Source organism: Rhipicephalus microplus, chromosome 5 (genome assembly GCF_043290135.1).
Source record: "Rhipicephalus microplus isolate Deutch F79 chromosome 5, USDA_Rmic, whole genome shotgun sequence".
Classification (NCBI taxonomy): domain Eukaryota; kingdom Metazoa; phylum Arthropoda; class Arachnida; order Ixodida; family Ixodidae; genus Rhipicephalus; species Rhipicephalus microplus.
This window is the reverse complement of record NC_134704.1, coordinates 150274633-150296808: the sequence shown is the minus strand read 5'-3', so window position 1 is coordinate 150296808 and position 22176 is coordinate 150274633. Positions and strand designations below refer to the sequence as shown.

At 44.2% G+C, this 22176-nt stretch overlaps 1 protein-coding gene across 3 annotated transcripts in view; it reads left to right on the top strand.

Moving 5' to 3' along the window:
* The first annotated feature begins 7206 nt into the window (after window positions 1-7206).
* LOC119174179 (solute carrier family 41 member 1) overlaps window positions 7207-22176 on the top strand; it is a 74901-nt gene continuing 59931 nt past the window's right edge. The window contains exons 1-6 of one of the 3 annotated variants that reach the window (XM_037424999.2): window positions 7207-7302; window positions 14933-14979; window positions 16403-16554; window positions 17653-17884; window positions 20617-20754; window positions 21526-21774. In XM_037424999.2, coding sequence (XP_037280896.2) covers window positions 16487-16554; window positions 17653-17884; window positions 20617-20754; window positions 21526-21774 — 687 coding nt within the window. In that variant the 5' untranslated portion in view covers window positions 7207-7302; window positions 14933-14979; window positions 16403-16486. The other 2 variants (XM_075896046.1, XM_075896045.1) reach the window with 2 other exon arrangements.

Sequence of the window (22176 nt, the reverse complement as noted above, 5' to 3'; positions counted from 1 at the left end):
GTTTTTGAGAGAGACATTTGCGACGCGGCAGCAGTGTCATCGCTAGCACCGTGCGTATCACCTTCCTCCGTGGTGTACCGCATGTAAATATTACATTTGTCGGGTTGTCGGGTTGCGCTCGCTCCGTGGCATTTATTTACCTAAAGTATTCTTACACGTGATTTGTAATAAACGTTCAGCAGTGAAAAGTTAGTCTATTCAGTGATAGATTTAGTGTATGGTTTCATTTTATATCTGTTGCTACAGTAGTCAACGGGATAAAAAAATTGAATTGATTTCATGGAACAATTATTTTTAACACTGTTTGTCACTTTCGACTGACAAAAACTAGCAAGATTAGTGCACGATATACTACAAGCAATGCACAGTATACAACATAAATTATACGAGCACATATATTTTTAAACCTGACAAAAAGTGCACATGCCTTAAAAAAACCCTGAACTAGATGCTATATTTTTTTTTGTTTAAAAATAGGATTGATATGTGGGGTTTAACGTCCCAAAACCACCATATGATTATGAGAGACGCCTACGTAATGGTGGGTTCCGGAAATTTCTACCACCTGGGGTTCTTTAACGTGAGCCAAATCTGAGCACACGGGCTGACATTTCTGCCTCCATCGGAAATGCAGTCGCCGCCGCCGGGATTTGATCCCGCGACCTTTACGTTTCAAATAACCGTCGCATTCAGTTCAGAATGCCTTGAAAATTAAAAAAACAATACCTCATGCTTGAAGGACTTTCTGGTTTCCCCAGCGTGTGTGTTGGCCTGGGCATCGGCATGCGAGTCAGCTCATGCCATTTACGGAAACTGTCTGCTCGCAGATACACACATTCGCCACTACTCCGGCCGCTATACAAGGAGAGATGAGCTCTAGATCTGAAAGCAGATCACTTGTGGATCACCATACGCAATTAAAGCCCCACTATTATCACAAGATTTAGAAAATTTCTGATGACTGCGAGCATAAGATATGCTCATACACTGCAGTACTCCAAAACTAATTTCAATTCCCATGTGTTCTTTGGGGCCCTTTGATGGATAGCCAGTGGACATTCGCAACTGGCTGTCCCACTGAAATCCTGTTCGGATATCCACCAGAAAGCCACCTAGTACATCCCGTCAATGGACCTTCCTTGTACGTCCAGCGAATGTCCGTGCTGTGTCCGCTCTGGATATCCGAATTTTTCGACCTTTGGATTCATAACGGACAGCCGACGGATATCCGTGGTTACTTGGGCACTGATCAAGAGGGTTCGATATATCGTACCGCTTCAAGCAAGTGAATAGAAACTAGAACGCTTGACTCACCATGAGTCGTCAGTATTTCACTACGCCGTCTGTTAGAACTCATTCTCTTGTTTTCGGACGTTAAGCGAGTTAAGCGCCCAAATTTATGCATTCAAATGTTGGTGAACAAACGTCTAATCTAAACATACCACGCTTAGCGCTGTTATTGCGATTGCGCTTGCTTGGTTTTGTAGAGCACAAAGACCATGCGGCCGTGACGTATTTTAGGCTTGCCAAATTGGACTGGGTGCTTTCGAAAGTGTAACGCTCGGTATTTGTAGCAGCATAAGTATAGGTTATAATTGGATTAAAAGAAGCTTTGTTCATATGGGAAGTAATTATCGAAAAGGTCCAGCGGTGCGCCCTCCTGAACATTAGATAATCACATTTAGGACACTAAGTTTTGTTTTGTAAAACTGTAAACAGTAAAATATTTGCGAACACCCAAAAATATATACAAGGACAGCGTGTCTAAAATTTGGCAGCCTGAACGTACTTCACAGGCTCCAATAAACATAGCCTTTGACATAAGAAAATGTCACTTAGAGTAAATTTTGGTGTCTGGGTTGCATGTTATGATGCGGATATAAAAAGAGGGTGGGAGCACGACCTTCTGTATTTTACTGACCTGCCCAGCGAGCGAAGCGCCAGCACGCCCTTTCTGGCATTAGCGCCTGCCGCTATGCGCCCTGTGGTGCTGCAACTTACCTCATCCGCATCATTAAGAAGTCCGCACTAGAAATCTATCGAACTTTTAAGCAGGAAACAAGGAGGATACATAAAACTTGCTGGAGTGGAAGCCGCCTATGCTAGGCCCTTCTAGCCACCCTACCTATGCGCCGCTACGGGAGAGAGTGAAGCCGCGCCGAGCGTGCGGCGGCCATGTTGCCAGTGGCGGAAAAGAGCCGAGCGCTGCAAATTTAATGCTTCACCGCGCTGCGGGTGAAGTTACTCGTGTGTTTATAAAGCAACGAAAACAAGTAACTCTGGTTGTAAATGTTTATTGCGACTTGTACGCAGCCAAGTGGCATGTAGAGAACTCAATTAAAGTGCATATGCATCAAATCGCGATGCCTAAAGCAAACACATAATCGAAAACATAGGTGCCCTACTGGTGGTTGAAAATTATTGCCCTTGTCAAAAGTGGTCCCACCTTACTTTTGACCGATTCTCGGTTTTTTTTTTCCTTCGTCATGTGTTGTATCCTCACTTTTACGTATTGTTCAGCGATTTGCCTGCACAAAGTGTAAACCTGATTATCAAGCGTATCAAAGTCTAGGACGTGCTGCTCTAGTTTATGGAACCAGTTTTTCTCGGAGGAAGCTCATAGATTTTTCAGGATGAGGTGTCTTGCTCTTGACTTCACCGTTGTGATGGAATCACATTCAGCCTGTAGCCACCTCAGTCCTCGACTTCTTTACAGGGGCTAATGACATCTCGCGACGGTGAAACAAGACCACCTCGCCTCTTACATTTAATTAAAGGTGTGAGCTCATCTGAGTGCATGGCTGCTATGCACTCTTCACAGGTAGTTGCAGTTTGACCTTTCGAACAATGAAGCCTGCTATGTATGGCACCACGGAATTGACAAAAGCAGAAAAGCTTTCGGGCTAGTCAATGCGATGCGTATTGTCGTGGTCATCGAGCTGCAGGACTGGGGCCTAGCGCATGTCAGTGAGATTGCTTTTTGGATGTACCATGGCTGCAGGAGTCGTTGCATTCAATACGGAGAGAACATCTTGGGAGCAGTGTCCAGAACTTGAAGACGTGACTTCCGTCTGAACCAATAGACGCTTGTATGCAGCCATAAACTGCGAAGCTGTTGGATTGTTGTTATGGCCGCCTCATCCACGTATTGATTCAAAGAAGTTTTCGGCATAGTCTTGACTGAGTTTGCGTGTCAGTAAGTATTTCAGCTGACCCTGGCTGACAAGTCTGTCAAACATTCTTTCGGTGCTTGCCATGCATATCCAAAAACCAATGAATCCATTTTTTTAGTCCTTCTGTCACTGCCGGATCTCTCAGCCCGTTTATGTACGTTCGAGTCTCCACACACAAAAAAAAATAATGACTTCCAGAATGCTTCGTTCCCTTGCCGAAGGGGCGCTTTGTACGACCTTGCCAGCGGGTTCCTGGAGTTTAAGATGTCAAACAAGCCATCAAAAGTTCTAATAAACGTAGATCTTGTGCTGGCACCCTTGAATTGTGGCAGCTTTAGCTTTTGTTCGCAGAAGTCCAAAGCGTCGGCAACTGAGGCACTCGTTCAGTTGTACAGCATATCACACCTTCATTTTCTTGCTTTTCCCATTGGACGTGGACTTTCGTAAGTTTGTTTCCGAGCCACAACCCTTCTTCACGTTGAAGTGCCTTCAATGCCATTTCATAACCCTATTTCACATGCTTCCCTTCAATGTCAAAGAGGTGGTCAAAGCACTCTGGCGCGAAGTGCACAGAGCGAAGTGATCTCAGTCTTTCGCATTCTACTTCTCACGGTGAACGGCCCACTCCCAGAGGCTCCGAGTTACGGGATTTTTAGTAAATCTGTAAAACAAATCCGGACTGTTATGTTTTGCCCGCTTAGATCGCGTCAGCTATAGCTCCCTTTAGTAACGAGCGCGGAATGGCTATGTCAAAGACGTTTTCGTGTACGTACAGGTGGAATGTGAGGCCACAACCTTTTTTCAACCTGTTGGCACATCCGTAAATGACGCAAGAGGCAACCATTGTAAACCATTTGTCTTTACATGCCGACAAGGTGAAACAAGAACGGACGAAATGAGCAGCTCGTCATGGCGCTGAGCACGCTTTTTGCCACTGGCAAGATGGCGGCGGCTGGCTTCACTCGCACAGCGTCCCTTCCACTCCAGCAAGTTTTATGTATCCTCCTTGGCAGGAAATTGCCAACGAAAGGATCTATGATAATACTCGGGGTAGTTCTCTACTGTTTGAGGCAAGGACGGGAGTACTGCGAACCAAGACATATCGGGCCAAATACGAAGGGGTAGACACGGTATGCAGTGCGTGTGGAGAGGAAGAGGAAACTGCCGAACACTTGATAATGTTCTGTAAAGGGCTTCACTTTATAGTTCAGGATGATGGCACAGAGTTTTTCAAAGCACTGGGGTTTAAAGAAAGGGAGGGCAAAATAGACTTTAAGCAAGTAGACTTAACTAGAAGGAGGTTATCTGATTGGTGGCTAAAGTCAAGGCACGAGTGAAAATTAAACTCTTCACTGCAAAGTACGAATCCTCAAACTCACTTTTTAAGGGGAAAAAAATATAGTTTTGGGTTCATTAAGTATTACGGTTTGGTGGCGCTAGCCACCGCCCGATCTAAAGGGTGCAGCCATATCCATCCATCCGCACCGGTTGCTGGCGGCCAAAACATAGGTCGCTGCACTTTTTTTTTTTTTAGTCTGCTCGCGTGACGCTGGGAGAAAAGCAGCAATGTTTACGCGTGCATACACTCTAGACAATTAAAATGAATAAAAACCTCTTTTTGAATAAACTTAAAAGTATAATGACGATCTTTCGCTACCTGCCAGAGCTGCGACAAGTAGCGTGCAGGTCGGTGCAGTTTGTACATTAGCGAAGCGAGGTTTCTCGAGGCAAATGAACCATCACGATGGTGGTGTGCTGCGTGCCTTTCTGCGAATCAAGGCAAGAGAAGACTCCTGATGTGACTTTTCATGAGTTTCCAGTGACCAGGTCCATGAAAAATGGATCAAGGTGATTTTTGTGTTGTAAAGGACTACGTCTCTCTAAAAGAGTGAGTTGCTGGGCTGGTTGGTGGTGCATGACAGACTGAAACGCATATGAGCGCAAAAAATAATAAACCGACAACTTCAAGAAAGTAAACAACGACGCGCTATACTCACAACTGTTTATTAACAACAACAAAAAAAAAAGATGACATGAGTGCACATATGGAAACCATGTCACCGCATGTGGTTATGCAACTAGGTTTTGAAACACGCCCATTGTGTGAAGAATTAGCGTTGAATAAGTTATTTTAAGTGTTGTGTCGCTTCGAAACAGTTGCAGAGTGTCTTTCATTGATTATTCATGTACCTGCGATCTACATTTGCCATTTCATACGAAGGTATTTATGCGCAAAATTATCTGTATTGGGTTGTTTCCTATGCGCGCCGGATGCCGCGGCCATTGTCAAATGTCATAGCCCTTGCCCTTTCTTGCCCACACAGTAAATGCAAGCCAGCTGAGTGTACTCCAACGGCAACAAGTCTACCATTGTATACACATATAGCTGGTATCATGAGTGAAATAAGCATTTGGTGGCCAGCGCTTTTTACAACCTGTCTACGTCGTCATTCTTTCTTGTTTTGCACGCTGATACATGTGTTTGTACCTGATTTGCGATTCTATTTGAGAAATAATGCACTGAATTGTCAACTAAAATGCAAAAGAAGGTTCTCAAAGTCACATGAAATAAAATGATTCAATATAGCCGTCACATTTACTCAATGCGTAGGCAGGTCCGGAGACCGCCGCCAGCTGGGCAGGTCAGGAGTACAGTAGGTCGTGGGTGGGAGAACGCGCAAGTTATGAGCGTTTTAGTTAAGACGCGTTCTTTTTGTCAGGCAACAACAGCAAAAGTTTTGCTGTTGCTGCTTGAGAGGGGGCTTCGCAAGCTCACGACACTCTGCGCACGCTTTGACAGAAAGGTGTTGAACGTTTCTTCAAAGTAAAAAGCAGAAACCTTTCTCAGTGCCATGGCACGAGAACGTACTGGGGTCTTGACACACGGAAATAATAGACGGCACACGCCAGCTGTTGAAAAAAAAAAAAAAAAGGATATGCAACTGGTGGAATTCGGAACAAAGCCGCCTATGCCGTTGCCCCAATGTCTTCAGTATTTGTAACGACACTGCTTTGAACTTAATTCGATGGGGGCGAAATGTCGGAGGCCCGTTTACTGAGCGATGAATGTATGAAATGCACGTTAAAGAAGACGAGTTGGTCGATATGTTTCCGGAGCCCTTCACTATATACGACGTCTCTCACAATCAAACTGCGCTTTTGGTACCTAAAATCACAGGAAACATAATAATAATAATAATAATAATAATAATAATAATAATAATAATAATAATAATAATAATAATAATAATAATAATAATAATAATAATAATAATATTTCGCATTCATGAAATAACTGCGTAGAACTCGCACGCGTTGGTCCGTGATCGTAGATGATGGCTGTTTGAAATACACTTAAGATACGCAAGACACATGATGCGTTAGCCAAAGAGCTCTTTCGAAGCTTTCTTTCTGATTTAGCGATTTCTTAATGATAGCAAACTTGCTAACCTGTGTGAAATATCAATACCATATTTGGAACAATTCAAACAAAATCGTTTAAGTAATAATTTTATATTTCACCGTCACATGTCAGAACAATTATTTGTCAAAGTATCAGGCGACATGATTAAATTGCTTTAGCTCTAGATACAAAGCGTTGCAACAATTGAATACGTGTGCTTTCGATTAATGGCTGCAGACGTTAACAGCCGACCTTTTGGTTTCATAGTTACGAGCGTTCAAAATAAGGCTAAAAATATTTTTTTCTGTACATTTCCCTGCCCCGTTTGCTCTAACATTCAAGACAACAATCATAATGACAGCCCTACAAACACTTGGAAATTGTCCAATGCTCGTCAAAATCTGTGCAATGTTTCTGAACTCGTTCTAGCTATTTTCAAACAGCGCTCTCGCGCGCGGCTTGACGTTCATTGGCATTTGCGCGTGTCTTCGTGACGCACAACTTTTTGAATACGCGCTTCCTCAAACGTGACATCACCTCTCTTTTTTGGTGACGTCACAAACAAATTTCGCCAATAGCAGCATTGTGGGCGAACGACGCAGCGTGCGGGCCTATGGGATTGCGCGATGTCCGTGACGTAAAATTTGTCGCGTTGCGATGGCTACGGGCGTCAGCGCCGTCAATGGCCAGGTGACTGAAGCAACCGGTCCGTTCGGATAGGCCTCGGTAAGTCCGCAATGCCACCGTTTTTTCTGGATTTTCTTCCCAGTATTGACGCTTGGTTAGTCGAACGCGACATTGGCGAACGACGTAAGAGCTGTGGATCTTGTCGTGTACAACATAATGATGAACCGCTGCGGTTTTGTTGTTAGGAACGAGAAATTTATGTGATGCGCCGCGCCGGTTCGTCTTTCCGTGCGACTGCAAAGCTACGGTGACGTGAACGCGATTGAATGGGATTTCGGCTATCTGCATTTCTGATGACCGCGACTTCACGTTTATTGAGTCGTCTGATCAACTAAGTGACTAATTGGCGAAGAATGGAAACTGGCGGGCGTTTCCACCACTTAATGGGGACAATGTCAAGCTAACGGTACTACAACCAGCAGTACGCATGGCAAGGTTTCTCGCCGTACGACGTGTCCGCGGTCATTCAGCTTATCTCACGTTATTTATCGCCGCAGCGTCATCCGTTCGCTTGCTCCTCCGGATGCGCGGAGGTCAGAGGTGCATGCCCATTCTTGGCGGGGAAAAACCCCCGAAAAGTCGTCTCGTTCTTCGTGGCGTAGCCTGCCCGGGCATGCGATGGTCGGTCGTGTCGGTGACCAGCGGCGCGCATTTGCGCAACAGTTACCCCTGGATCGGGTGAACTGAGCTCGCTTTCTTTTATCGTCGACGCCGTACCTAAACAGAGTCTTTTTACGGCGCTGCCTTTGAAATCGAGCCTCCGCAGGCAGCGGAGAGCGCTCGTTTTGTTTTTTTTCTGTTGCTCCTGCATCGAGTTCGTGTGTCTGCGGCCTCCTTTGACGCGCCACACGTGAGAACTTGACGACTGAACTGTACGGCTACGCAGATGGTGCTTTGTGTCAATTTATTATTTCGTTGGTGGTACGAAGTTAAATGCAAACAAAGAGCGAGTCGATGGAAGGAGAGCTCGTGTGGAAAATAGATGCGACGGCGGCGATGTCTTTCTGCGTCATTTGGAGCCACATTCATCAACCGCGATTCATGCTGACGCCTCCTTTCTGTTGCGTTTCTTTTTTCACCCGCAGTGTCTGGATGAGGTCCCGCTGCGCAACTAGAGAATTTGGGCGCGTGCTTGATTTGACCCCTTTTTTTGCGCGTAGTTAGCGAGCGTCGTCTCACACTTCCTCCCCATCCGCGAGTCTCTCTCATTCGTTCATTCATTCATTCTCGCGCAGCGCTCTACGGCGGACATGACTCGGGAGACGAAAGGAGTGCTGCCTCGAAAAAAAAAAAAAATAAGAAAGGAAAGCGAACTGGCACGGCCTTCGCGGTTTCTCTAATCCAGTCGTGAAACGAGGCAACCGCCTGGAATGACGTGAGTTTTGTGGAAGAGCCTGACGACTCCACTGCACGACATCGCCTCCCGTCTCTCGAGGCCTTTCATGCCGTGTCGTGACAGGCGTCGTTGCGTTTAGTTGCGGCGCATTTCGCAAACGGGGACCGAGTCCCTTTGCCCGTGTGTCGTGGCCCACATATGTTATGTCGCGCTTCTTCTTCGGCTTAAAATAAAACAAACAGCGCGAAGACGGGCGGGCGTCTCGGCTCTCTTCTGGCGCGCGTCTTATCATCTTATTTGCCGAAGCACTCGACTCTTCGAGTGCTGTGCGGGTTTCCACCTTGTGTTCAACTGGAGAGGGCATCTCATGCGTACTGGGCCGATTGCCAACAGCTGCGCAATTTTATTTGTTGGGACGTGCTGCCTGCCAGGGGCCTCTCGCAGCTGTGCAGCGCCCGTAACATATTCATAAGCGCTAATGCGTCAAAGATCCCCCTCCCCGTAAAAAGCCGGCCATCTTACACTGCGCCCACTCGCCGCTATAACAGCTGTCATTTTTGAAACAATGCCTTCCTAAAATGCGCGCACCACGTTAACACGAAGGTCACCGTACGCCTTTTCTTTAAATATCTCTGACCTTGGAGCTGAATTGTCATGTTTACTTGAATCACCGAGGTGTTGCGTATAGAGTCCTTTAGCAGCAGGTCTTAATCTTTTACGTCTTATTGTGACCTGTGTTCTTGCCCGCATGTTTTCTTGTTTCTGGATTTAGACCAAGCAACGGATGAGTTGAAAGAAGGAGGGTAGAAGGATGAGGAAGGAGGGAATGCAAAGAATGCGTTTAAAAATGCTGCCTCTTGATAACATACCAGCTGCCTTCATGCTGTTCTAAGAAGGCAGGAATACTCTGCCTTTTGTGCCGTAATGAAGCGCTGTGGCAACAGCATCTCAATTTAGTGGCTACTATGGCATTGTTCATTTGCCGTATTGTTATTGTCAGCATTGTTGCACCTTTGCTGATAACACGCTGTTCCAGAATGCATTTGCTGCCTGGAATTACAAAATTGTATTTGTAATAAGGCACGATTCGGCATAGCACACCCAAGTTTAGGTGGAAGTGAAGCTGCCAGGGGCTTATAAGCTGCTTGAAGCATCCTTTGTAGCAGTCCAAATCTGCTACTGTATTCATACTAGGGCGGTTGCAAAGGTTTTGTGGTCGAAATAGATGCGTAAGATTTTTATGAAGAATGTTTTAGCCCGCCTCTATTCAGAGCTCCGCCTCCATTTTATTTACTTCTGTGGCACGTCAGTGTCCAGAGGTGCCTGTTGGTCGGAATGTGGAGCTTGGTTCTAACGTTTCATTTGCATTTAAGCAACACTTGCTCTCCTAAAGACTTGGAAAACAAGGACTACAAAAGGTGTGCGTATCACTGGCATGTATGACATTTACGAGCGATTTGATAACACATTGCATCTTTTGTGCAACAGAAACCTCCGCATTTTATTGCTGGATGTTTGCCCCGTAGCGTGGCTGAACGTCTTATCAGTGAGGTTGAAAGGAGAAAATTCTTTCCTTTGGCAGGCAACCATTGCCTTGTGCAAATATGCTTAGATGATGGTGTTTTGGGCCATCTGAAAATACATTGCCAAATACATCTGAAATACATTGCCAACCTTTGCTCTGGGGAGCAAAGGTTGACAAAATACAGTAGACTCTCAGTATACGGAAATCTGATGAATGGACCTGCTGCTTAAAAGGAACAGGTGCTTCCGGCAAGATTGGTATTGTTCTTGTATTCTGTGCCCTTGTTCATCTCTCACTAAACGAAACACCTCTTAAATGTAACATATTTTTCCAGTCCTTTCAGACTCCGTTTAATGAGATTCTCCTGTATTAACATTTAGAACAAACAAAGAAGGCGAGCAGAATGCTTCAAATTATCATTGTAGTCATTGCTTTTTCTGAGGCAATGACTATTTCAATTTGGGGTGCAGTGGAACTGCTTGCCTTAAAACAGACCTGGTCATAAGTTGGAACTTGGCCATATTTGAAGAAACTTTCACGCATTTACAACCTGGCTTCTTGCCTGTAAGGTGCTTGTTCATCTTCATCAGCAAATCTTTTTCTAATTTACGACAATTCATTTCGGCTTTTTGTAGGGAAAGAGGAGTCATCGAGGCTAACCGCGTGGCTTCTGATTCACTGCTCTACAGTAAAGCAGAATGAATAGGGCATAAGATAAGGGCAATTAAAAAAAAATGAAAGACGAGAACACGTGTTACACACTGACACAACGCAGCTCTCATCGGGCAAGTGCGGAAAGTAACATCAGAAAACGTTTGAATGGAGCCCGATTCCTTTGAGATAGTCGTTGTGAAAGCGAGGCAATGAATGCTTTGCAAACCATCGAGGTCTAAAAGCACCCTGTCAAATCAGATTTTCGGCAGAGGTATAGTTAAATTGAGGTGCGGCTGTGACTTCGAGGCAGCGTGTATAGCCGTAAATCAGTTGATAACAGGACTTTTTAAACAGCGTTGTGAAGCGAATAGTCTGCAAAAAAAAAAACAAAAAAACAACTGCTTTACTAAGGACAAACCTGGGAACGCGCGAAGCACCGGTGTTTCCTCTAGGAACACGTCAATAGCAACGAGAGAACAGCGTTCTTCCATGGCTGCAGACAGCGTGTAAGACTATGTCCAGCACCCATCACAGAAACAGAACCTTTCCTTAGCCTACTCGCTGCCTTATTGGCCACCCATAAAAGCACTGCTGAAGTCGTTTCGTGTGCGTGAACATATCTTTTCACAGGCTTTTCCAGAGTGAATGTTCCGTCTTACTTTCGGCTTGCTTTACTGTGACAGGCTATAGTGACAGGAGATGCCAACAGAGGCAGAGTGGAAAAGATGCTTCGCAACTAAAATATATCCGTATTGCAACTTGTCACCTTGATAAGCTGGTCAACATTCTGCAAGTAATAACTTCCATCTGCACATCATTTCTGCTAGTATAGCAGTGATGAGATCTGTCACACGAACAAATCTAGCTTGAGGCGTGAATTGTGCACTTCCCATCATTTGTAAGCTCTCGTTGTGCTGTCTATCAATCGCTGTGCTTTGTCAATGCTGTCAGCACCATCTAACCTCGAGGATAGAGCTCATGAAGTTGGCATCGGTGACCCGCGAATGAACGGATTGGCGGTGTTATATTCACTAGTCGATATATGAAGAGAGCATTGTTTCGGCAGTGACAGTCCGTCACATCACACGAACACTGATATGACAATGAAATGAAGGAATAGAAGCTCCGTCTTGATGTGGCAGCTGACTCTTGGCATCAAGCATTCTTATCTACGTGCCGTCTATTTGAGACTCGCGTGCATGCTACTGCTCAAACACTTTGGTATCTTTTTCATACGAATTCCTTGCCATATTCATGTTTATGTGGGGCTTTTTGAGCATAGTATTCAAGGCTGTCTTTTTTTATTGTATATCAAATTTTCAGTGTTCATTGGAGGTGCTACTTGTTGCTGCCGTCAAGTCTGAGGTCTGTAAAATAATTGCAAGTTATGAAAATTGAGAAATTGACTAGCATTTCTCTGACTACATTAGTGCCCGTTCTAACATTCCTTCTTGCTTCCTTGATTGCTACTAGCTTTGTTTAAAGGTATAAGAAAGTAGCGAAAGGCCAAAGAAAAGTGCCTGAACTCTGCAGCTGAGGAGTTGATCAATTCATTAGCAGAATTTCACCTTAAAGCAATATTGGCTGAGCTCGTTAGAATTGTGATTATTTAAATAGAGTTCAAATCCTATGAATGCCAATATGGTGGTACTAATAGTAGCGACAGTTACAAGAGTGCCCTCAGGTATTTCAACAAAGGCTTGTTGCTGGTAAGAAGGTAAAGCATGGCAGCAATACAGAAAGCAGGACAAGTAGGATTAGATGCATACTTCAAATTTGCATTAAAAACAATCGGCACACTCGTGTGGGTAGAGAGGAAAGAGCTCAAGTGCTAACGACTGAAAGTCATTAAGAAATACCCCCCCACTAAAATAAAGAAAATGAGAATACGGACTCGTCATTTCATCATGACATGGCAACTCGATTCATTCCCACAATTTTCGCAGCTGTCACAAACCCGTTACATAGCACTTTTCTTTATGACATCGTTTTTTCCTTTTATAATACCTCTGGCAAGACAGTTGTTTGTTAACCTTGGGGCTCAGTATGTTGGTACATCGTCACCATGGTTATAACACCTCTATATTGCAATAACTAGACAGCAGCAGAGTTCTTCAATAAAACTTATCAAAAGGCTTTGGTGGCAGTTCAAATGTAAAACATTGTTGAAATTAGGGCTCGTAGGTTGAATATTGTATCGTAGGAATGGTGCTCTGCAAATGCGAACAGATTGCAGAACACACTAGCTTCCAGCAGATTCATTTGAACATCACAACATCTGCCATAGACACTACATCAACGTAAACTGACACACAGCCTTGCATTGGTACTGCATGACATACAAGCGAAAACTAAAACCAAGTACTTCATCACCGGGAATAAATAGATGATGTTCTAGTAGACTCCGAACCTTGGTATAGGATAGCTCCAGTTTTAGTAATTGGACATAACTCTGTTTTGTGTTTGATTAATAAAGCATAGCGCTGTAGTTTTGTTAGAGTGCCTCCTATGCTATGTGCATTCAAGCTACACTTAAGTAATGGTCATACTGCCACAAAACGGCATTGTAATGTGGCTTTAATTGCCATCAAGCAAGCACTCTTGGCAGTGCCACAGTTTTCATGACCATTTGCAGCAGACTGCATGGATTTCGCAGATTCTAAAATATAAGTTAGCAGCTTTTAAAATATGCTTTCAGCAGTTCTTTAAGCAAAGTCTGTCGTACTTTATAGTGCCATTTACAAAATCTGTGCTAGATGCTACATCAACTTAAACTGATCAATTGTGCTGTCAAAATATCATTTGTGCATGTTTATTAGCCAGAAATATGAAAGCCACATATTTTTCATTTGTATTATCGTGCCCCAGCATATTTTTCTTGTCACGCATTCCCCATTAGTTGAATTTACTTGGGTCATTTGTATGCAGCAGATCTTTTTCTAGGCTATTAGACTGAGTCACAATTATTTTTCAACTCAACTATATCACTCTTATCAGCCAACTATTTTCAAACTTTTGTGCCCATTCAAGCCTGCTAAAATTTTGCTTGTGGTATGACTGGCCTAGTTTCAATTCTAGATCTACAGTCTGAGTTAGTGAAGATGCTACCGATTGAGCATTCAAAGTAACATCTTTTTGAACTACACCTGTAAGACTTCAGTGGGCTTGTGTCATGTACTTTGGCATCAAGGAATGCCAATTTAAAAGGAGTACATGTTCTAAAAATATTTGTGGGGTTATTTTTAATGTTAAGGACTCTCATGCTTTTTCAAGTAACATGTCTTCTTTTCTGTTAGCTTCCAAATAGTTGATAAGCACTCTTCTACTCTGAGCTTTCTCAAGATAAGACATGCTTATCTTGGGACAACGAGCTCTAAAATCAAACTGCTGTGCTGTAGTGCAGTATATCAAAAAATGGAAAAGTAATAAACATGCAAGTTCATTAATAAGCTCACCTTCTGTACTAAGGTATAGAAAAATACGTTTCTTAAGAAAGTGAACCATTATAAAAGAATAAGTACTCCTAAAACCATACAACTTAATAGCGATGGGCACATTGCAAGTTTTTCACTTGCAGTTTGCGAAAATATATTTAGGCATCTTCCAGGACCCTAAAATTCTTTTTCAGGCTTTTGAATCAATTTGCACTTCATTACCTTCGTACCTTTCCTGAAACCTTTCCTGAAATCAAGACAGTGTACTATAGTGTGCCCTCAAACAGCTGCCGTTACTGTAGTTGCGCTTCATTACTAGTTTTTTAGCAACGTAAGCCAGAATTCACAATTATAGGCTTGAATTGGCAGCTTTTCATTATTGCCCCCGTTTCTTATTGGCTTGCTTGGCCCAAGGAGGCACAAGTCTCTGACACGAGTCGAAAAATGAGGCACTTTCTACCATGTGACAACAGCTGACTCGTAGGGATGTAGTCTTCAGGCTGACTGCCGGTGCAATGCCTTTTTTTTATCATGCATTGTTGCCACAGCAAACGTAGTGCTTGTTCCAGCAGCTGTTTTGCAAACAGCTGGCATTTCTTGCTGCTTAAAGGGTGCTTGCTCATTCCATGTAGCGTTTTTCTGTGAAGGCTGCTGTGTTTCGTGTTCGTGTGAACCTCGGGAATATGGTGTGGTGATTAACTCTGTCTCTCTGAATTGCAGACGATTTCCCGAGCTTCATAGAATGTACGTCAGTTTGCTCACCAAAGGTAAGTCAAGTTGGCATCCCACCATAATTATGAATTCTGAGTAAATTGAATTCTAGGGGTTTCCATGTACTACAACCACAATGTGAACATGAGGCACTGTGTTGTGGGGGACCACAGAATAATGTCGACTACCTGGAGTTCTCTTGCGTGACCCTAAATGTAAGCACAAGCATGATTCTGCATTTATCTTTGGCGTAAATGTGGCAGCCATGACCCGGAATCAAACGCGACGAGAGCATAGCGTGCTGCATATATGAACAAAACAAGAAAAAGAAATAGTTTCCCACACTTTTCAAGAAAACATATGGTCTAGCATGAAGCAGTGAAGATAAGTGATGATAGTGTTTGCGATACACCCAACACGCTGGTAATTGGTGCCTCATACTAACTGGGTCGATATGGCCAAGTCTCAAGAGTCGTAACAGAAAAACAGAAAAAAATAGCGCTTTAGTAGAGGTTTTTGAGAATGAAGTCACGCAGATTTGCTGGCACCATTTGTAATGTACTATTCTCGACGAGTGCTTAAAATTTTTGAAGCTGAGTTAGCTTCTTCATGCAACTCTTGTATATACACAAAAGGCTCTGGTCAATTGTGAAGCTCGGGAAATGCTAAAATGTTTTATTCTGACACTTAACTTTCGTACGGTGCACTCTCTAATGTTCACAGACGTGTTGTCAGGCTACAATATCATCTGCTGACTTCACATGCCAATATCGTGAGTTGAGATGACATCGGGTGCCGAAACGTACAAAATGTCCTCTTGCACATCACCAATGGAGACATGAAGCAAGCGGCATGATATCTTGTGCAAGCTCATGACAAGAAGCTCATTTCATGTAGTGGTTGCGGGGTATGGTAGACACTGTAACAGGCTTTTAAAAACGAGTAATTAATATTTTATTGAGTATTCACACCTGCCAAGACATTTTATATTAAGGGCTTGACTTTTAATTTGATGCAAGTTAGCAACAGAAAATGTTCACGTTTGTGCCCTTTAAACGAAGGCGCAAGCGGGCTGGATAATGAAAATTGCTTGATAATTGCTCGAAAACAAAATACACCGTAAATCTTGTAAGCAGTCTCCAGATGAAGAAGTTGTTTAGAGGCAGTGCATTTCTCAGTACTTCAGTCAAGTTTATTGTACCGTACTACTTCACTTGATCCTGGCTGCAGTAGTCGCTCTTCGATGGAGGCCCAACAGTAGAAGTCCATGTACTGCGTGACGTTAGTGCACATTAGAGAACACCAGATGTTTGAAATTTCCAGTGCCCTTCACTATGTTCTGCCTTGAAATGATCCTGTCGTTTTCACCAGATGATACTGTGGTAAATTCTCAGATGTTATCATTAGGTGCACTGTTTTGAAGTATACTTCAAAGAGGGAAGTAGAATAGAGTGGCAAATGTTTGTTGTCTACGTGCAGGGCTGTGTGAAAGCTACTTCCCTCCGACCTGTGTGGCGAGCCAGCTGCAGAGGCTGCCAGACAGCGGTTCACTCGGCCACCACCATGGCTGCAGGTCAAGGGAGCACCACGCCCCGTGAAGTCAACCCTGCTAGGGAGCACCCCCTGGAAAGGTAATACTACCTCCTCCAAGGAAGAAGTGCCTGCTTCTCAAGCATAGCTTGCAGCTTCTCGCAAGTGTCGTAGGCGTTGTAGATGCGACTGGAAAGAAACCTGACACTCACAAGCGCAAAGAAATGCACCCCTCGAAGGAGCTCTGGTCGCTTGCGTATTTTTATCCACAGTCATCCAATAACTAATGCTCTCTCGATTGTAGACTTGTATGCAATCAGCATTTCAGATGCGGCCATCTGATCTTTCATTTAATTGATTTGTGGTTTCATGTTGCCACATTTGACTGTTGGGGCCTGGGTGGCCATCGTCACCTGTGGTAACGGAAGTGTCGTGTCGCACAGTACAGCACGTGAGTGAAGGTCCAATTTCTGGCTTGGAGGAAGGAAGAAGTTACGAGGGAGCGTTGCGCAATATGTTGTAAAGAAAGAAATGGAGTGAGCCACGCATGCAGACAAGAATCTTTGCTTGCCACCGTTTTTCTAATAGCGTAAGCTCTTTTTTTTTTTTCACGGAACAAGCAAAACTAGCAAAGCTGTGTGAGTAAGTCAGCCTTTTGCAGTGCGGGAAAAAGAAACTCTTGTTGTGAGAGGGAACTAGGCAAGTCAGAAAAAATGCGATAACTAAAGTAGGGCGGTGGTCCTGCTTTGAAGTTTTCGTGCCAGCTCACGGGATCTGTGGCGACAGTTAAATGCAGCAAAGGTGAATTCCCCTTCCTTTTGCGGTAACAAACGCTAGTAACTGCCTGCATTTTGTTTTAAATACATAACATACCAGTACAATAAACATTTAGCACAGCAATGACCAAGTGCATAGCAATGCATATTTCAGAAACATCCTGTTATCATTTCTAATGAATTGAAATTGGGAAAACATGTTTGTCAACATGCAAAATGCATAGTAGATTTCAACGGCATTTACAGGGGCCCTCTAAAATTTTAGCCAGTAAAGATGGGTAACATTGAACTCTGAAGTGCTCAGATGTGTGGGATGTTTTGAGAGCTCTGACTGCAGCGTTTGACCGTCATGATTCGCCGCGGTGCTTACCCGGGGAAAACTAGAAAAGTCAGGTTTGCGAAGCGCGACTGGTACTCGCGCAGGGTGACGCCTGATGGACTGTCCCTTGGAGGAGGCGTTGCCAACGAGGGCTTCAGCCGCACCCCGTCGGAGGCCCTGTTTGCCGTGGTGCCAGCGGCGAGCACCCCCGACGGCAGTCTCTACTCGGAGAGTGCCACCCTGCTCAATGGGCAGCTGCCGCGTCTCACCACCCTCGAGGGCAAGCCCCGCCCCGAGCTTTTGGACGAGAAGGACACCGCCTGCCCGTCGAACAAGGTCGGTTCACACTACATTTTCGGTGTTTGCTGCTTGGTTTATAAAAAGAAAGCATCGCCAAGAACAGAAGAACAGCACATGTTCATATTATCCTTGTTTTCTTACTTGTTTGTTTATATTGTACTGTTCTTTAGCAATGGATCCAGGCCAATTGTTTCACATGTGAGTGCTATTGTTTTTTGTCGCACCACATTTCATATCATTTTTTGTTCGGGTGTGAGAAGTCATGCTAGAAAGATCTACAAAGGTACAAAGATCTGCCTTTAATTAACCTTGACATTGAAGGATAAAATGCATTTAAGAAAGGTTACAATGCGCACATCTGTGTGGCCTGTAACTTTACTAAGCTTTTATACCAGCTAGCCCACCGAGTTATTCTCGTGAGAAAATGTGCACTTGCTGGCAAGCAAGGATAGTGTAGTCGATGAATAGGTGACATCTCAGAAAACAGTGCAGTTGAACTTTTTTATAAGAGGCATGCACTGGGGAGCTATTCTTGTATTTTATATGAGGTGTCTCTTAAAAGCAGGGTACCATGCATGTCCCTCAATAGAAAAGTATAGAACAGGTGCAGCTTGCCGGTACAGTGGAACCCCGATTATACAACTTTAAGGGGACCACGCAAAACCGCCGTATAACCTGAGCATCGTATAATCGAAAAACTAAGATTACTGAACGTGACACTCAGCCTTGCCCGAAAGACGGGTACAGACTGCATGAATAAGCCCACGGCACGACCATGTGCCTCTGCAATGAGGGTAGATTGAATTATTGTTGCCAGTGGTAGCTAATGGCAGCAATAATTAGTTGAAGAAGATGTGAGTGAATCTTCATTGTCAGCCTTAAAAACAATCAAATCCAACGCACTTCTTTCTACCGACAGATAGAGTCCGAAAATTGCCTGTGCGTGAAAACGAAACCGTGTTGCCGTGAGCCTCCCATCAGGAGAGTCAAGACACAGTGCCACCGCTATCGCATAATGGTGACGGACAACAAGTTTATGTACGATGCGTTCGTGCGCGACTGAACTGTGCGGGTTGTATTTTGTTGCCTCGTGAAGTGCAACTAGTGATGTTCGCTGTTGTTATGAACGTTGACGTCAAGTGAAAGTAATTTTGCATGGCGAAAGCAGCTGCGTCGTGCCCCAGTGCGTGCGCAAACCAGTGACTGCGGGTGTGACAGAGGCAGGAGATCAGCCATATGTCGACCAAGAAATGTTTCCACGGGCCGAAAATTGGAAAATATCAGCTTTTTGGTCGGCTGAACCTACTCTATGTGGATGGAGCTTGACTAGGTAACGACACCGTATACGTATGCATGCGATTGAGGCGTATGTAGATGTGCATGAACTTTCCATTCGGTGAGGATGACTCTACTTTTCCTGTAGTCCTCCTTGCGGTATGGAAGTTCATATTTTGCACTCCTGAATATTTGGTCGACAAGTGATTCGAGCAAAAGAGGTTTTTTTTTCTTTCGACTGAATCTGAAAGTCATCGTGAGATGTGGAGTCAGCGTAAAACTGCGTCGTATTACCAAGGTTTTCAATACATTGTTTCTATGCGGGCTTTGCCAGGACCGAACCGATTCGTCGTAAAATGCAGGTTGCCGCAACAACGGGGAATGTATGATCGAGGCTCCACTATACTTACCTACGAAGCAGAAACCTGGACTCTTACAAAGAGGGTTCAATTTAAATTGAGGAGGACGCAGCGAGCAATGGAAAGGAAAATGATAGGTGTAACCTTAAGGGACAAGAAGAGGGCAGAGTGGGTGAGGGAACAAACCGGGGTTAAGGACATTATAGCTGAAGTCAAAAAGAAAAAATGGACATGGGCCAGGCACGTAGCGCGTAGACAGGATAACCACTGGTGATGAAGGGTAACTGGCTGGATTCCCAGGAAACGCAAGCGGGTGAGGGGGAGACAGGAAGTTAGGTGGGCAGATGAGATAATAAATTTGTCGGTATAAAGTGACAGCAGTAAGCACAGGACGGAGTTGACTGGCGGAACATGGGAGAGGCTTATATTCTGCAGTGGGCGTAGTCAGGCTGATAATGATGATGATGACTGCGTATGTACTTTGTTATCAACTCCTACTTTAATATAGGCACACTGGTGTCACTTACACCCATTTTTCTACTACATTAGTGTGTTTTAAAAAGGGGTTCAACTGTACACATAGTCTTTTCGTGGTTGTACAATAACACTAACTGTGAAGCACACAATGCGGTCTTTTTAGATGAGATCTGTGGTGAGCATACAGTATCAAAAATGTGTTGAAAAGGTCAGATTGAGGTAGAGCAGAATAGAGTGGGGGCTATTGTCACATAGAGCAGAGTAGCCAAAGTTATCAGTATTGAGCTCTTTATTGGGCAGAGCTGTGCCCAGTAATAGAAACACTTGTGGTAAAATGGTAGTGGTAAGGTTTGTCATTGAAATTGGATCTACCAGCCGAACACACCGACTGTCCCTATGTGCATTCCAGTTTTATCTCTGGTGCTCTCTTAGGTTCTAGAATGCTCACTTTAATTTTCGTCACGCACACAGTGTAGTTATAGCCAAGAGAATCGGCAGTAACATCCAAGTTCCTGTATAGAAGTCTGTCCTGCATCGAGCTGTAACTTTGTAGAACTTGTTAGCAAGGGAATAAGGCTTGCTGGAAAAACATAAGCACATGTGTTTGTCTGTCTGTGCATGGTGTGGATGTTAATTGGCTGCTTGTTTTCTCTCCAGGTGGCGCTTGGCAGCAGTGATCGACCACTGTCTCCTAGCGGAGCCATCTGCTTGGACCTTGTGGCTGACGTATCTGCCGATGCCACCGAAGAAGAGACTGCCATCACCAAAGAACGACTTCGCGTTGTAGCAATTCAGGTGCGGGCTGTGCTACTCTGAAACAGCGGCAGCTTGAAGGCTTGAAAACGACTTAAGAGGCAGTGGTTGTCAATAGGTTCTGTAGGCAAAAAAAAAAAAAAAAGCCACTCGTAGCACCCTTTATGCACTCACCTAAGATGACTCGAAAGCAAAAGGGAGAAGCAAAAGCCACTTTGTCATCATTGTTCGAGCTCAAGAGGTCGCGTGAGTTTTGTTCTGCACGCTGTGTTTTGAGGGGCAAAGCTTCTTCTTCTTTTTTTGTTCTCCTTTTAAACTTTACTGTACTCTCAAACCTTGATGTAACGAACCTGGATACACTCATACCTCGATATAACGAACCCAGATATAATAACGAATTATTGGTTACAACGAAGTAAATGAACAGCTCTGTCATAGACAGTGCTACAAACATATGTTTAAAATGATTTTTAGCATATAACGAAATATTTTTGTGGCAGGTGTGATTTTGTGATAATGAGGTTCGAGTGTATGACGAAATATCGGTTCTACCAAAGTAAGTAAATAGATATATGGTTAGGAATGTGCCTTTATAACAAATTTTTGGATATAACAAAGTTATTTTCATGTTATATGCAACTTCATTATAGTGAGATTTTAGTGTATATGCACCACATTTCTTCAAGCAGTCCTTTCTAAATTTTAATTCAGTAGTGTCAACCGAGTCTCCAGTTGTTTCATCTCACTCTCTACAACAGAACTGCAGCTGGTTTTGTTTGGAAGTTGCACACGCAGTCTGTTGCTTTTGTGCAGGTTTTTGTTCCGTTTCTGACGGCCGGCTTTGGTACGGTCGGTGCCGGCCTGGTGCTGGATGCAGTGCAGCAGTGGCCGGCATTTGAGCACGTCACCGAGCTGTTCATCCTGGTGCCAGCTCTGCTGGGCCTCAAAGGCAACCTGGAGATGACGTTGGCCGCCCGCCTCTCGACACAGGCCAACCTGGGCAACATGGACACCGCTGCCGAATGCGCGGCCATGGCCGCCGGCAACATGGCCCTCATCCAGGTGTGACACTTGTTGCCTGCAAGCATGCTGTGTCTTTGGAATTACACAATGCTGTACAGTATAACCTCAGTACAATGGATCTGCTTACAACAGACATTCAGATACTATATACCAATCGGCAGCGTAATGCCGACCTCCTGATTTGTTACATTGATAGAGATTCGTTTACTACGGATTCTGGTACAACTGACATTTGGATGTAATTTACTAAAATGTGAGGCCAGCAAGGTGGTCAGGACTTCCTTACAGTGGACTTTTCTACCACAGACATCCTAAATTCTAAAACTTCCTACTTCAAACATCGCTTGGCATACTTTTGGAGCGGGAATAGCGCCGCGGATATCGACGTATCAATTTAGGAACGAAGGCTGCCTATCTCCGTTCTGTTAATGATTAGTTATG